Source organism: Lemur catta, chromosome 2, assembly GCF_020740605.2.
Source record: "Lemur catta isolate mLemCat1 chromosome 2, mLemCat1.pri, whole genome shotgun sequence".
NCBI lineage: Eukaryota > Metazoa > Chordata > Mammalia > Primates > Lemuridae > Lemur > Lemur catta.
The window spans coordinates 124339596-124356735 of record NC_059129.1 but is presented as its reverse complement, the minus strand read 5'-3'; the positions used below and the strand labels follow the sequence as shown (position 1 = coordinate 124356735).

The window sequence follows — 17140 nt, the reverse complement described above, 5'->3', positions numbered from 1 at the left end:
TTAAAAAGATTATCAATAATTTTTTTAAAGTGTGGTTCTAAAATCTGGCTGATCATGAGAATCACCTGGGGAGCTTAAAAAACTCAATCCTGGGAGCTGCACAGCCCCAGAATCAATCCTCTATGGGTACATTTGTACTGGATAGAAGATGGGGACAAAGGCCTGAGGGTGGGTGGTGGTATAATTTCAAAGCCATGCCACGTCTTCTGACATGCCTCACCTGGCACATCTTACACCAGTCTTCCTTCCTCCCTGCTCATTTCTCTTTCCTGTCTTTCGTCCTCCCTCTTGTTTTCTCTTTCTTCACTTTATGAACACTTAGGGCAGGAACCTTCAGCAGAGCACAGGGCCTTAGCATGTCTTTCCTACTCCCATGTGGGCCTCAGTGTCCCCACTGTTGAACCGGAGGCCTGAGCCTGAGTATATGGCCCTGCCCTCATGCAGTTGTCATTGTTAAAAAGCTACCTTACTACTCATGGGTGACAGACATACCCATTGCCTGGGTGTACATAAAAAAATAAAGTTCCTTGGGAAGCACAGTCTTAACATTTGAGCCATTTTTTGCTTTCAGCATTCATCAATAGAAAACATCAAAATTTGTTCTTAAATAATTTATTTTTAAATTTTGACTCCTGTGAAAAGTTACATTTATTTAGGAAAACTTGAAGAAATCCAACGAAGAATAGATAGCTTTCTATTAGGGACAACTAAATGTGCAAATTTCAAATACTTTCTATAATAAGTATAAATAATTCCATTTATTTCACATTAAGAATGAAAATATTGATAGACACAAAATATTAAGATACCAACTTTAAGAGGACCAGATGAAAACATTGAAGTTTATTTGACATCTTTGGAAAGAAATTATATAGATTTATGTGTCAGGGAAAACAATTTAGAGAGTTCTAAGTAGAAAACATCAGGTGACAAGAGTAAAGTCTGTGTAGAGTTATGGATCACAAATAGTTTCAGGTCCTAAGTTCAGACCCAAAGAATAACTGCCTTTCTTCCTGGGAAAATGCATTTCCCCTTTTATTCTAGAGCAAGTATGACAGCAACACAATGCGCAGAGAGAAATTGCAGGCCAACAACAGAAAGAAATTTCCACATACTCCTGGTTACTGGGTTTTGCTGTCCCAGTGCTGGGGAACCCCAGGACACAAGGTCACTCGCCCAGCCCCCCAGGATTAACACAGCAAATAAAACCATCACGGAAGGCCACATCTTTCCCTGTGACCATCCCCAATCTCATCTCTGCTCCTTCCCTATCTTCTCTCCAAGGAGGTAGGATACTCAGAGGCATCTACAGAGCATAGAGAACAGTTTCTTTTCCTGTGGCTGGAGTTTTGTAAGAAGAAGCATGAGACTGTAATGGGTTTACTCTTGACACAATTCCTACGTTCCTAGGGAGGCCAGCAAAGGGTATCAAACACGCCAACTCCCCCACTGTGGCCAGGGACTTGTCTGGTTCCACAACCAGACCCAAAGCAAATGTGTTACCTTAAGAAGACACTGCAGCATTTTCCTCAGAGTAGAAGAAATATCTTCATTTAAATAACCTTAACGTTTGTAATAAAATAAATAAAGTGAATCACACAGACACAACTGAAGAGCTCCCTTTACAAAGGCAGCTGGTTGAGTTCACACAAGCTGTGTACGTTAGACAGTGCCCCAACAACCAGAAAATAGGTTATTATTATTCAGTCTTCCTACTTATACCTCTAGGGTAGCATTTCAGTATAATTTAAAAAATCCCTCACACATAATATAAGGGTATACTGTACATGTACACTTTTTTACACACACCTCAGTTCAAGCTAACCTCTTTAGGAGTGAAGACAGTGATAACCCAGAGTTACATGTCTTCCCACTAAAACAACTCCGATTTTTAAAAGGTGCATATTGTAAAGAGCAGCTTGTTTTCCTTTCACCGCGAACATGCTGTCGCAGCACACTCAGAATCACAGTCTGTGGATGGTTCTGCTTTTCTGCTGGGTCCCCGGGAAAGGAACTAGGCAGGTAGGGGAAAACCATTAATATGTCTGAATGACTCCGAATATGTCCATTTTCCCTGAGCTTCCTTGAGCTTCTTGCAGAGGGCCTTGGTGCGGTGAGGACTCAGCTTCACATCTCTGAGGGAGGGCAGGTGGAATGGCTCTGGGGTTCCCAACCCGCCCGACTGCATGTCTGTTCCCTTTTCTCCCGAGATGATAAAGCAGTCCTAGCAGTGCAGGCGTCACAGCCAGTCCTAGCACTCGTTCCAAGTCCAAAGACATTCCCAGCCTCCTGCATGGCAGGAGAGGAGGAGCCCTGGGCTGAATCTGACATCGACCACTGCCAGTCACAGTTTCTAAGGCCACCCGGGAACATTCCCCAGTTACCAAACCCACGCGTCATGGGCACGATGCTTATCTTTCCTCCCCTGCTCACTGACGCCCTTGAGCCCAATGTTGCAGGGACTGACCCTCCAGTGGCAGCTGAGGGTTTAGAGCATAGCACCACGTTGGCTGGCGACTTGAGGCCCCTCTTCTCGTAGGGGCTGGCCTGCCTGTTTCCGGTTAGCCATACATCTGCTTGAACTGAAAGCACTCGTTGCAGTAGCCGTTGCACTTGGCGTTGCCGAAGTGATCACAGGCGGGGGCCCGGCAGCGCTGTTTGGGGGGCTCTTCAGGAGCGGGCTCAGCTAGGTGGGGCCCGGGGCTCACTCGCTGGGTGAGGTGCTGGCACTCCATGCAGAGTTCCTCACTGCGGCAGGCCAGGATGTTCTTGCAGGAGGCCCGGGCACACTTGGGCCTTGAGGTGCTCTGTGTGGCTCGAGGCACGTCTCTGCGCTGGCTTGATCTCTGAGTGGAAAGAACAGACAGAACTGTTGCTCACATTTCTCAGGGAGAGGACAATGAGACCTCATGTGACAGTGTGGATTAACTTGCCTGAGCAAGTTAACAAGAGTGCACATGCAGTCTATGAGCTGCAGCTCTCCAAGAAGGTCTCCTTCCAATCCCACCAAGAGCCGACCTGGGCCCAGGGAGGCCGAGGGGAACCACCAATCCTTACATGGAGGCCTGCAAACTTGGCCCAGCTCTTGGCCCAGTTAAAGTTTGCTTCTCTTATCTGCCATAAACTGGAGGCACCTGGGAAAGTCTGCCTGCTCGGTCCTCATGATAAGAAATTATTTAAGAAAGTTTGCTTTCTAGATGTCGGTGCTTCTACTACATAACAAAGAAGTCTCTGACCACCATTTGGCTTTCTGGAGGATAAAGATGTTTTATGTTATGGCTGATTTTATCTGCTTTTTAAAATAAATTCTAAAGTACACTTAGGCCATGAAAATTGACAGTACTTGCAATTCAGGGAGCCACAGTGCCACGGACTTTTCCCCCACGTTCTCCCAGCAGACTTTCTTAAATAAGCCATTACCATGAGCAGACAGAACCCCTCAGGGAAGAAAACCTGCTTGTCACGGTCAGAAGAAACTGCTCCAGCAAGGAGGACCCAATACACAGGACGGGGAAATTCCTCAAAATGTCTTACCAGTTGCTCTTCAGTCCTTTTGGCTTCATGAAATCTCTGGTTCTGAGCTTCAATGAAACACTTCTGACAGTAGCCTTCAAACATGGTGCTTCCAAGGGTGCCACATTCCCTGCCCAGGCATGGAACTGTGTTCTGGAACCTGGAGGCTGTGGAACTGGCTTTTCCTGAGGCAGTGACAAAATCTATAAGAGAGTTGATGCTAATGAGTACCATACATGGGTCACCCTGCAGACACAGAGACAGTGACATTGGAGAAATCAACGGGTTCCAAATACAGACCAGGCCAGCCTTAAGTATATATATGAGACCAGCCTTTTATAAATTCAGCAAAAAAATTAATTAAAATACTATTATTGAAACATCTTTGGCTTTACAAGTCTCTCACTTTGAACATGGAGCACTGATCAGTCACGGTAGCAGAACAAAGAACAGACAGTAACTGCTCATCCTTCTTTCAAATTAGAGATTTACAAAACCACAAATGTTTTCTTACAGTGTCAGTAGAGACCTCCCTCTCTCTAGCTACTCTCTTTAGATTTTGCGATTTCTGTATTGTACCAAAGTCGCAAAAGGAATCTGGTTTAATATCTATCTTATCAATGCCAGACACTGAGTGGCCTTATGAAAGCAAATTTCCTCACCGCTCTCTACAGGGCACTTTTGGTTTCTGGAACGTGGTATCTAGGAGCTGATGCAATCATATAGTGCACACATGCAATTGCCTCCACATGCGATTGGCAGAGCCACTGTGACTGTCCCTGGGTACAAGCTGGTAGAAAGGCATGGTGGGTTCTGACCATTCTACCTGAATGCCCAGATGGGTGGCTTTCCTTAAAAGTTCAGGAACAAAACCCGCTCTAGACAGTAGCTGCTGCATTTGGATCATTTCACTCACGTTTGTTTTCTCTGTACTCGATGAAACACAGCGTGCAAAATCCCTTGTTTTCTGGAGTCCCAAAATACATGCAGCCAGCTTTTCTGCACTTGCTCGACCCTGTCCTGTCCCCTGGAGTCCGTGCCGCAGGAGAGAGGCAGCCAGACGGGTCGGGGTTGTTGTTTCCAGGTCTGTGGCAAGAATGTGGGGAGGGACTCCGCCTGAGCTGGGAGGGATCCGACTTGGACCGCTGGTGACAGGAGGGAGGACCACCGGAGCTGAGGCTGCAGGAGGGCTCTGCCGTAGTCCTTTTGAAGCAAGTGCTGCAGATCCCGTTAAACGTCCTGGTGACATCCTGGAGGCAGGCGCGGCACTTCCCGGGATCTAAATGCCTCGCGCGGTCTGCGGTGTGGCTGGCGTGACGCTGCCGGGCATTGTGGCAGCGCTCACAAAGTCCGTTGTGCTGCACGTTCAGCGTGAACGGGCAGCCAGGGCTCCTGCACTTCATGGCGGTGGTTTCACTGAACAGGAAAAGGCTGGGTGCTGTTGGTGGGGCCGAATGAGGGCCCCCAGCTGGCTCCTCGGGGTTCCAGGCCAAGGGCTCACAAGCCTCTCCCCGAGAGGCCCCAAGTGCCACGCCAGGGAGCCCCTTGGCGCCTGGCTTGGAGTTCAGCTTTGGGAGTTTGTTTTGATTCTTTTGCCGCCGCTCTGAGCATTCATGGCATAAAGGCTGGGTGTTCACGGACATGAAGAAAGGACAGTTGGGAGTTTCACATTTTACGTCCATGAGAGATAGCTGGGGCATGGAAGGTTCTAAGGGATTCTGAGCATGCATCTCTCTCCTCCCCTGCTCATTGTTTTCCTGCCACTTCTTGTACTCATGCTGAACAAGTTCAAAGTAATCATCTACCAGATTGATTTCTTTTGGTAAGTTAGCTTCATCCAACCTAAAGACCAAAAGGAAAAATATGAAACTACATGACATTTTTACATCATTAGCTCATAGAACAAACTTTTAAAACTCTATAACCATTCATTTAAAATGCAGGCCTTTGAGAAATAGCTCGTACTTCTAATATAATGTGGTACAATATATTTCCTAACATGATCTGGAGTCAAATGTGATGTCAGTCTGCTAAGAAGATTCTGTTATTTTTAAAATCATAGTCTTATTTAATCAGTCTTGATCCACCCCAAATTACAGATCATTCTAAAGAAAGGGCTACTCTGGGGCTGCCTCTGCTTCTTATTAAGAAGTCACTTTGACTTTCTAACTTCTCAGAGATCAAATTTCTATTAATAGTAAAACATTACTCAGGCTATTCATCTGGGACTAGTCTATAATACAAACTACTTTGGAACTTTGTGTTCTATATTTTGCTGTTATTAATTTAAACTTGTGTCTTGTCTCTACTAGCATTAACTGCCAGGATAACTAAGAGGCAGGCACACCCAAAGGCGCTGTCTATTTACTTTTGACTCTGTAATTTGCTAATCTCCACTTTGAGAAACCGATTCTCTTGTGTCCTCACTGTCATCTCTTGTGCATTTCAAGTCCTCAGAAACAGCCAAGTCTTTAACATAAAGCTGGTGTTTAGAGATTGGATATCTGCACAGCGCATACTCTGCGGCTCGCCTCCCACTTCCATGTGGCAAAATCATGGGCTGTCACGTAAACACATTCTACAATCCAGGGTGTGGCCGATGTGTCTATCTTTACCAAGAAACCAAGAAAAAAGGCTTTTGTTTTCAAGAGTTTTCACTTGCTAGTCTTTTTTTAATATGTTTTAGAGCAATTAAAAAAAAACTATCCTTGAAGTAAATGCCCTTTTAAAGCCCATAATTTTGACTCTAATTCTAGCATCTAGATATCCAGGAAAATTGTTCTGGATAAATTCCTTGTTTGCATTTGAAATCAAAGTTAGTACTCCCTTAAGTGTTCCTCTTCAACCACACATGAGGCTCTGAATTTGTCTCACATTGGCACACACTGGCTGCAGATAACTTTCTTGTTGAGCTATGAGTGGCAGCCGCTAATGTGACTGAAGTAAAATAGTTACAGATGACAAAGAAAAGAGCTAAACACAAACTGCTTACTTTGCAGCCTTGATGAGATGAGTCGTGCCATGGTCCCACCCTTGGACTGGGATTTCTATCAGCATCAAGTACTCTTTTAAGAGCTTTTCCTTCATCTCATTTTCAGGCTCTGTCAAAAAGTGAACTTTCAAGTCTTCAAATCTTCCTCGGTCTCTGTTAACAAGTGGAACAGCTCGGATTTCTGAGGGGAAAAAAAAACCACATAAGTAAAACAGTATTCTACTAAATGAGGTCTTATGTAAGGTCGTATATAAAATAATTAACTTTTGAAAGTGCAGAAAAGTACTATCTAGCCACAGTTGAACTCAAATGGGCAAACAAAATGTGCTTCACTCTAATATAAAATACATCTATGTGACATTGGGCAGGATATTTAACTTCTTCTAGCTTCAACTGCCTCATCTATAAAATAAGGCTACCAATGCCTATGTCTCACAGGAATGCTATGGGGATAAAATGCAACAAAATAATATACCTAAAGCACTTAATGTAGTGCTGACTTTACATGAAGCCATTAAAATAATAGCTACTTGACAAACATTAACCTGTTCTATACCAGGCACTGTATTCAGGGCTCTGTGTGCCTTAATTTATCATGTAATATTAATAGTAGTAGTGATGTATATAAATATATAATCTACTTGCAATTAACATGTTGAAAGTACTTTCCAAGTCATACACAAAAAGATATGGGGGTATTTCGATTACTGTTATTGCACTCCTGTTACTAACCAAACATATGACAGAATGATGTATTTAAGTAAAAACAGGATTCTTAAATAAGACTATTTCAGTAAGGACCAAGAGAGCAAACCCTGACGTTCCAGTATCTAACAGAATTTGTGAGTATGAACTGATGCAGTTTTCTTACCAGGCCCACTGTCCTTCAGGGTCACTAGGGGTACAAAGTGTTGGCTGTCGTAGCCGAGAACGATAGGGTATCTGTAGCATTCCTGGGGAGGCCAGTGGAGAGGCAGATAAATTCCACCCACTCTCAAAGGGGCGAAATTTGAACCCGATTCCAAACTTCTTAGCATTTTGTCTGTTCAATGAAAGACAAAGAAAAATAAGGCCCTTGAGTGACTTTCATCAAATTCCATTTAGCTACTGTTACCTGTAACTTTGGTAGTGTGGGTCTCCCCTGAGAGCGGAAAAGCTTTTTAATACAAATAAGTGATCTGCAGGCATCTCACCTGAAATGACAATGATTGGCCTTCTGAGGATGTTACAAAGGACAAATATGTGTATTTCTTCCAGTGAATTATACTGAAGTCCACCTTGGGCCCCTGGCGTGTCTGTGGATGCCATTTTGACGAGGGTGTCCCATTCATCATTCCAGTTCTAAGGGGAGAAAGGTGAAGGGAAAAAAGATTGAACATACTCTGCATCAAAAAGGCATTCTGACATCACTCAACAATTATTCATTTATATAACTCAGCTTATTTTTCCCCTTTCTTGACACCATCATTCAAATGATCACCCTTTTCTCCCGTTTCGGTTCTCTTCCTTTACTTTTTTCCACTACAAGGCAAACTCAGAAGTGGGGGAGGATGGGGACAGCACCTGCTTTCAAAAAAATCCCTGATGAGGCATTACATTGAAGCCCCTCATCCAACATACACAAAAATTCCAAGCTTGTGACTGAGGAAGGTGAGGCACGTGTCTCAGTCTGATTGACTAGTTCAGCAAATCATGCTAGGGGCAAATGAACCCCAAACCAGCAAAAATACCAAAGGAAAAGGCCACAGTCAGAAGACTTTCAGTTACAGTGAAGAGACCCACAAGCTGGGAATCTGCAACCCAAAAGCAGTGGCAAAAGCCTCAGGTTAATCCCACAGGAGGTTTCTGGTGTTTTCCATTCAGTATGTCTTAGCCAAATTCACGTGACCTAGTCAACCATATGATCCCTGAAGGCAGGACCTGGCCCGGGCGGGGTACCCTTTGCCCACCACGGAAGCCTGTCAATAGATGCTTATGAGGGAACAAGACATACCCGAGTGTCGTAGCAAAGCCCCGTTTCCACAAATTCCTGAGATTTAAGAGACTCCAGTTGCCAGCGGAATTTAAAGTTGCGCGTGTCTGTCTCCTTAAGCGTGCTGAAGAGTGCCTTCCTCAGGACCAAGTCTGTGTCCTGAACGCCCCACATGTACTGAGAAGTGGCGTGCATGAGGCAGTTGCCATCACCTGAGGACAGAAGGGAAGGGAAGAGACGCAAAATCAAGTGACCTGCATTTAAGGCCCAGCAAAGGTTTTCAGAATAAACTAGCCCTACTGCTACCACAGGGGACTGAAAGGTTTAATTTGGTTTAAATTCTCAGTCAAGGGCCAACTGATAACATATCACAAGGCAATGACAGCTTTAAGGAAAAAAATAATTCCTTTCACTCTTCTTCTTAATGAATGACACCAACAGTGCAAAGGAGCCAGGGGACGTTGGTTCTAGCTTGGTCTGCTCCTAAGTTGTTCAAGTGACCTTGGGGGGAATTCCGTAGGCATTTTTCCTCCTTGTGAAATGAGGGCACTAGATTATGGTCTCTAAATCCCATCCCTTTCCAGCATTCCCTGGTCTGCTAGAGAAGGAACTGGGACTATGCTCTCTGACTCTAAGGAAGAACGCACAGGGCAGCATGCACAGACAGGAAGCAGGCATGGCTTGGTTACTAGACAGGGACCTCTGGCTATGACTCAGCAGCAAATGACTTGACCATTCCATGTTAGCCTTTGGAACCTGGGAGTTTCCTCTCATTTTTAGAATGGGGTGGACAATACCAAATTATCTGTGGCCTGCCAGCCCTGGGCCCCCAAAACACCTTATGTGAACCTGCTTATTAGCAATTGTAGAGTCCTTTTTAAAACTTAAAGTATACCTGGATATGTAACTTTGAAAATAAATCAGTGTTTAGGGCTGGCATTTTGAGGGGAAAAAAAAAATCAGAACAGGTTTAATTTTATTCTGTTAATTTGTGACCTTTCCAAGTTAAAACTCATAATTCAATAGATTGCATTTTATTTCAACCCCCAAACAATAAGCATTTTGGGGGAATGTTTAAAACAAAAAAAAGTTGACTCATTAATTTCCTTTGACAAGTGCAAAATAGTTTTTATAAAGAAAAGTTAAATTTTCTTATTCTATAAGTAAAACTATAAAGCTACTTGAAATTTTATCAAATTTTAATTATGGTCAAACTGTAAAAAATAAAGAAAAACAACAAAACCTCAAATATGTATCCACAGGCAATATTCCTTCAATTTACACACTTAGAAAAACTAGCTAAGTGTTTGAACAAATGAACAAAAAAGATCACTCAAGCCTTGTGTCTTGGCAGAAGTGTGGCAACGACTGCATTCTGTTGAAATTTCCCCTTTGCAAAATCTAGAGCAAAGATAAGGCTTTTTTTCTTCTTGTGCTTACTTTCAGTTCTTTATTGAGATGCACCAGTATAAAATTCCCTAACTAACATCTGGAATTCCCCAGTGCTAAGTTATTTGACTAGCAATTGAGCAACAGCTATTGTACTTTTTGTTCTGGTGTGTAGACATTTAAACTGCGAAGTGCACCCTGGACTTTCCAAGTGGGTGTGGCCAGGGTGAGCTGGAATAGGGCTACTCATTATACAAGTGAAATCGCTGCAGCCAATAGACGCTGGAATTTTTCACATGAAGTTTCAATTTTATGCCACCTACTCCCTTCCTCATTCACCGCAGTCTCATATCCTCAAATGCAAACTTGTGAATCACCCCCTCCCCAAACAGGCCAATGCCTTTGAAGAACCCTCCTATGGGTGAGGGGTGGGGGGACGGGAGGATAAAAAAAAAGGTGCTAATAAAAATCAAAGAAGACAAATCATTTGTTTTTCCCTTCCTCCATTAAATATCTTTTCTTCCTTCCTCAGAATGTTAAGGAATTTTTCTCAAAAGTGGGAAAATACAAGCCTAAAAATCCTTATTTCTCATAAAATATTATCAAAATGCACTTGCTTTTGTAGTTTAATTTGTAGTGTGACTCCTTGTTGATATAAATGACTTATGTTTGCAAAATAAGTATTTCCTATTCATATTCTATTTTTTTCTTATGGAAATACAGCATTTCCTTTCTTAAGGAAATAGAGCCAAATGTCAGTTAATTCTGTTAATGATGACAAGGTTTTTCCCCTTCTACCACACTTCTAATTCAGTAGAATCTCTTTGTTTCCAAATCTCTCAAAGTTGACTCTATTTCTTTTTTGTAACAATGGGAAAGGGTTAAAAACCACCAATTGTCAGGCATATAAAGCCCTTGATGATGACTTAACATAATCACCTACTTCTTGGCATCACTTAATTTAATGCCAAGAACAGTGTAGACAGTACCTATCCCTAGTCTTCTGTCTACCTGTGTTTCTAAGAGTCCTTTCACAAATGCAGGCAAGACGTTGAGGTGATGTACGAGAGCCCCCAGAATCAAAATTTAAAAAACCCACAACCACTCTAAGTTACCCAAGTCAAAAATAGCCAACATTAATGTACCAATTTAGTTAATTAAGTTAATGTTCTTATCAAAATCATTGTCAACAAGGATTTTCTGCTTTTGGATGTATTGTTTTGATCAGGATGGCTTAGGACTGTCATTGATAGAAGGGCCTGAGATTCCTGCTCTGACCTAAACCATGGATTTTTTTTTTAATTGCTTTTGCACAGTCTACTTGCTTATCCTAATAATTATCTACATCCACAGAGTAGAGTTTTGCACCTGCATGAAGCATTATGCTCAGATGTTCCTGTTGATATCCACACTCTTGCTCAATGGAAATGATGGAAAAAAAACCAAAACAGTAGAGCTTGGAATGGGAGATAGCTACTCGTAGTCAAATCCATTGGGCAGAAAGGCACAGACAGGAAGAAATTCAGTCACTAGGACTCCCTAAAAGTAATGAAGTAGAGGTCTACAGTTTGTGCTAAAAATCTCAAATATCTTTCTATTCTATATTACAGGACCACAGGCCATAGAACCCAGGCAAGGGAAGAGGAGACAAAAGGAGTCTCTTGTCCTCAACAGCCATTCACTGGTTAACCCATAAAATGCCACCAATTCAAGAAGTATAAGAACAACACAAGCATTTTCTAATGACAATGGGAAACAACAGTAATAGTTTTCACACCATTTTTTCCTTTTGAACTTAAAACCTTTTAAAATTTCCATTACTGGCCATGGAAGGGTATTTTACACATGATTAAACAGTCACAAGAATTAGAAACAAATCATTTAACTGGGGCACAGTGTTTAGAAATACATTCCCCAAACCCTAATGTGCTCCGTGCTCTAACAGAGACAATTAGAAAATGTCTTTAATAAAAACATTCACAAAACAAGCTTGCTTTTATCACATGCCCCTTATGGAGTCTCTACACTTAGGTGTCTGTGCTAAATCTCAAGAGATTTGAGTTTGGGCTAATGCTATGAAAATTTCATGGATGGGGACCCAGTGGCAGAAGCCATCCTCCGGGCAAAAGCAGCACAACAGGGCAAGTCTTACCATTTGTTTTCAGAGCCACAAGCTTCCTGACTTCTCGACACCAGTTGAGCTTCTTCTGGCTTTCCAGGGAAGCCTGGATGTTTCTGTCGATGAGAGCTTTGTGGATGATCTCCCGAAACTGTGGGCAAAACTGGCAAGTTCTGAACATTTCCAGTGTGTACCGGTGCATGGTTTTAAAATGAGGAATGATCCCATTTGTAGGTTTAAAAATATCCTCTGGAGTTCTCTCTCTTGTCTTCACAGCTTTCCGCATATTGCTCAAATACAAAGCCTGGGGAAGGAGTTGTTCAGCCATTGTGCTCTCCAGCACCTGAAGAGGAGGGGGGAAGAGACCCATTCCGTTAGCCTGCCTTTGATACCACTCCTATATACCTGCCTGCAGGAAACCCCAGTGTTTGATCTTGTCATTACCCTAATCTGTAGGCACAAGATCTTAGTCACCTCTACTCCCAGGATACTAGCTGGCCTCAAAGATTAACTCACACTGGACTGTTTTAAGTTACATCACTTTTAAAGATTAGTCTAAACAAGAGAAGGAAGGCGGAGAGTGGGTACTGAGGAGGAGGGGGATAACCCGTGTTTTCAGTAATGTCTGTCTGTCAGGGAGTCAAGCCTGTCTGTCAGCAACAGGTACTGCGCCTCCAAATTGACTTAAGCTCTCACTGCATTCAGATGCCACTCTGGAACAGCTGCTGGATTTGGGGAGTACTGAATGCCAATTAAGGGCACAGTAGTACCTCTTCCCTTAAGACCACCACCAAGCAATCCCAGCTCTTGGGTACAGTCTTGATTTATCACTCCCTCCCTATGCTGGAATGACAATAAATATTTTATGAAAAATCCTCCAATTTTATGCTGTCATCCAGGCTGCTAGTTGGTGTTCCTCTTTAGCCCCCAAAAGAAGTATTTTTAAGGATTTTATTCATAAAATGTATTATAATATTTATAAAGAGTTAAAACTGAATGTTTTATAACCAACAAAAAAGTCTATTTCCAGCAAGATGCTTCCTAATTTTAAGACCAAACAGTCAGCACTCCTTCAGAGCCTACCCATTGGACTTTACAACAATAGGCTAAGAAACAGAATAACAATAGAACAAATAAATTCTACACTTCTAGTAACAGACATTAGAGCTCAATTATTTTAACTCAACTACCAACCAAACTTTTTCTTGTTTTTTTTTTAAATTTTATTTTTTGTTTGTTTCTTTTAGAGATGGGGTCTTGCTATGTTGCCCAGGCTGGTCTTGAACTCCTGGGCTCAAATGATTCTCCCACCTCAGCATCTCGAGTAGCTGGGACTATAGGCACTGCGGCACCACCGTACCCAGTGCAACCAAATTTTATCATCGCTCTCCAGGTACGAACACTCAGATAGATGCATTTCCACCCTGTTCTATACCCTGAAATCTTCAAGCATATTCAACTAGTGGAGGAAATGAGAGTCTAGAGCAGACAAGGAAAGAAGTTTCAGCCAGCAGACCACCTGAGACAAACAGAATCTATGACCCATGCCAACAGCGTGGGATGACGTGAATTAACATAACGTGGGATCTCTCCAGTGTGCAGCTCTGGTTCCCTAGCCCTTAGTAGGGTGCCTCACCACACATCCTAATTTCCAAGAAGACAAAGATGATTTCGGACCACAAAGATATTCTCTAGGAAGTTTTGCAGCAATTGTTTAGCCTACTCCTGCATCATACTATTTGCCAGGGCAACCCAGTGGATAAAGACATTAAACCTGTGTAAGACGGATGGCAAGAAACCTGGATTTTCGGGAAACCACCTCTGGGTGGCTCTAGGCTCTCTTAAAGTCATTGATAAGGTGTTCTAAATTCTGGTGGCCCACTCAAAGGAGAAAGTTTGGATTAGAAGACCCGGAGGTTGCTTCCAAGGAGTTTTATGGTGGTAGTTTTGGACTGGGATTCTTAATCTGATTGCTGGGGGAGGCCAGGGAGAGGTCATTCTCTGGGTCAGATAGTGATCTCTCCTATGATCTTAGACATTCCCTGCAGGTGGAATTGGGCAAAGTCATAGCAGGCCTACAGACATAATGAAGGGACAAAAATACCACATACACTTTTCCTTTATGGTACAGCAAAAGTTTCTTTCACAACGTCATTCATCCATCCATGCACCCATCCACTCAACAAACACTAGCTGACCACCTAATGAAGGGTGATCACCACGCTTGACGCTGGGGCTAAAAATAAAAAATGGCCTTATTCCCTGCCTTGAAGTCACATAACCACCTTAGTCTGCAACTAAGGCAATGAAGGTACAGGTCCTGAGCAGGTCCCACAGCCATTCAGGGGCAGAGCTTTGCACAGGAGCCAGGTTTTCCAATACCTGCCTTTTCCAAGTCCCACAACATACCTGTGGCTACAGGGCCTGCCACTCTCAAATGGAAACAGTCCAGCAGTAGGAAGATTTTAAAAAACTAGGTATTGCCTCTTGTTGCTTTTCTGACTTCTATTTTTCTCTTCTGGACCTAATGATTTTTCAGCAAAGATCTAAAATAGTGAGAGCTGTAAACCATATGCAAGACATGCAAATGTCAATATTCGATAGTCCAGTGTGACCTCATTCATATATTTAGCCTTGCACAGCCTGCAAAATTGCCTCCTTAAAAGATATCAAAACCCACTGCCCAAGTTTCCAGTTCCTGGACTTCTCCACACTTAAGATTAAAGTGGGTTTTTCTGACATAGGATTATAACGTCCTTATGTGCAAAAAAAAATACAATATTAGGCTTAACATTTTGTTTTTACATTCATTACCTCGCTGCCTTAATAAATTTCCCAATTTTTGTCACAAGGATCAATGACATTCTATAGAACTTATTCATTACTCAAACTCTTCTCCACCTTGTTTTATTTTCCCACTCTGCGCAAACATTTTTGTCCATGATGTGGAGATCTATGAAGTATTTGTCAACAAATACCTCATCCAAATATTGGGGAGTACCCCTCCAAAAATTCAAAAATTGTACAAAGAATTGCCAAAAAAAGAAAAAATCAAAGTAGAACCTTAGACAATGAGACTGGAGCACTAACTGGCTGGCCAGTAATCTGGGACATTAGGGTTGTGGTCCAGAGACACTTTAATCAACAATGAATGGTTCCCCCAAAATGCTGCCCTGAGACACTCAACCAGACTGGCTTTCCAAGGAAAGCAGATCAGAGCCAGGGAGAAGTGAAAACAAAGGGGGCTCAAAAAGAGCCAAGCTCCTTCCTTACTTAATACCACTTGCTTTCCTGAGAGACCAGGTGGCAGGATGTGGGACGACCCGGGCTGACAAAGACTGTCTGACTGTGGGGTAGGGGCTGGAGCAGCAGCCTGCAGATCGCTGCTGAAGTGGAGCCCCCCAAAGGCAGGCTACCAGCGCACTTCCACATGCATAGTTTTCTTACACTTCTGCAATGAAAAAGTGGGACCCCGAGCCCCAACCCCACCGTCCTGCACAGTCCCCTGGAAGCTGTATCTGGGAAGGTGGTTGACTGAAGCCCCCCAACCTCGCCTTCTCTGGCTGCCCCCGTGGCACCTCAGCCCCGTTGGGCTGGTTGTGCACAGTCTGGGAAGAAGTCACAGTGCTTCTGCAAGGTCTACGTGGCCATGGGCATGGAACGCTTGATCGCAAAAATAGACACGAAAAGGAGCAAAGCACCAACGACCACCCGCCCAAGGGGCCCGAGGGGCGACTCTCCAGCAGTCAGCTGCAGCTTAAGTTCTCTGCATTATCTGAAAAGAACAGCTGGCTGGAGAAATCCAGCTGGCTGTCACCCCCATCTGGAGCGGCGACTTCAACTCCCAGCACTTCAAAACCTAGAATGGGAACACACGGCCAACAAATCCCCCTCCAGGACAGCTGCAAAACCAATGCCCTGTAGACGGGGCCAGCCCGGGGGTCGTACCCCACACGCACCCGCAGCCCTCGGCCGCGGTGAGCCCGAGGCGGACGGCGCAAGGAGGCGCGGCGCTCACCTGTCTGAGCCGCGCGATCCTCTCCCAAGTCCCACGTCCCGGTCAGGACAGGCGCGCGAGGCTGGCGGGGGTCGGGCCGAGGCTGCGCCCCATGGACGCCCGGAGTCGGGCTTGCTCGCTGCCGGGGGTGTGATCTCTGCTGGCGGCAGTCCTCGCCGCTCCGCCCCCGCGGGCTCGCTGCTCTCCGCACTTGCCCGCCACGAAGGCTGCAGACTGCGCAGTTTCCTTTTTTCCCTTTCAGTTGTACTGCCCGCGACCGCCGGGGATTTCCAGGGACTTTCCAGTCACGTGACGCGCCGGCCCCCCCGGGGCTGACCGGCAGGGGGCGCAGGAGGCGAGCGGCGCGCGAGGCCCCCGCCCGGCCCGGCCCGCCCCGCCCCGCCCCGGCCGCGCGGAGAAACTCCTGCGCCCCGCCCCGGGGTGTCCCCGCGTGAGTCACCTGGGCATTTCGGAAGCTGGGCCCAACGTCACATCCATGTGGAAATCGCGGTGATGGGAACTGGAAATGAAATAGGTTCTTTTTCGCAGCCGTTTTTCTGCAGAAAATCATCAACTGTGGAGAAGAAGAAGGGAAATAAGAAAGAAAGAAAACCCTGAAAACCACCCCGGCGCCCTGGACCGCAGGCCTCCGGCAGAAGTTGAAAAGTTTGAGCTGCGCACGTGACAAGCTCGGAGGGGGAGTCCTAGACAGGGCCCCGGAGGGGATTTCTAGAGAAAGGAGCAGTACAACCCCGGACCCCAGCCTGGGTGAGGTGGAGGTCCGGGGACACATGCGACCCCGTAGTCCTGCGGTCCTGGCCTTCGCGGGGGCAAGGCCGGTCTTGGACAGAGTTAGGAGTCAGAACGACCCCCGCCGGTATCCCCGCACTTGCTCCATTTCCTCTTCGCTATTTCTGCACACCAGGCACCCAGGTGGCATCACATTTCAGTAGTATTTCAGTTTAGAAAGCAATTCTAGTCTGGTTATGTGTTTCCTTGCCTTGTGTTTCCAAGGCCAGTTTATTAGGTGTATTTTTAGCTGTCCTGATAAGTAGTTCACCCCCGGGATGCCAACGCCTGCTAATACTTTGTGTCCCCCCCCCCTTCCGCCCCCACGCGCTCTTGGCTTGGGGACTGCACTGCTCAGCCTTCATCTGG

The 17140-nt window shown here is 44.8% G+C and overlaps 1 protein-coding gene across 1 annotated transcript; it reads right to left on the bottom strand.

The window, feature by feature from the left end:
• Positions 1-596: 596 nt before the first annotated feature.
• Positions 597-16263, bottom strand: TNFAIP3 (TNF alpha induced protein 3). The gene is made up of 9 exons (XM_045544448.1): positions 16004-16263; positions 12019-12328; positions 8499-8689; positions 7699-7846; positions 7377-7547; positions 6506-6686; positions 4430-5355; positions 3535-3716; positions 597-2846 (listed from the first exon to the last, which is right to left on the bottom strand). Exons 2-9 carry the CDS (start codon positions 12311-12313, stop codon positions 2562-2564), a joined length of 2379 nt encoding a protein of 792 aa, XP_045400404.1. The 5' UTR covers positions 12314-12328; positions 16004-16263; the 3' UTR covers positions 597-2561.
• Positions 16264-17140: the final 877 nt, after the last annotated feature.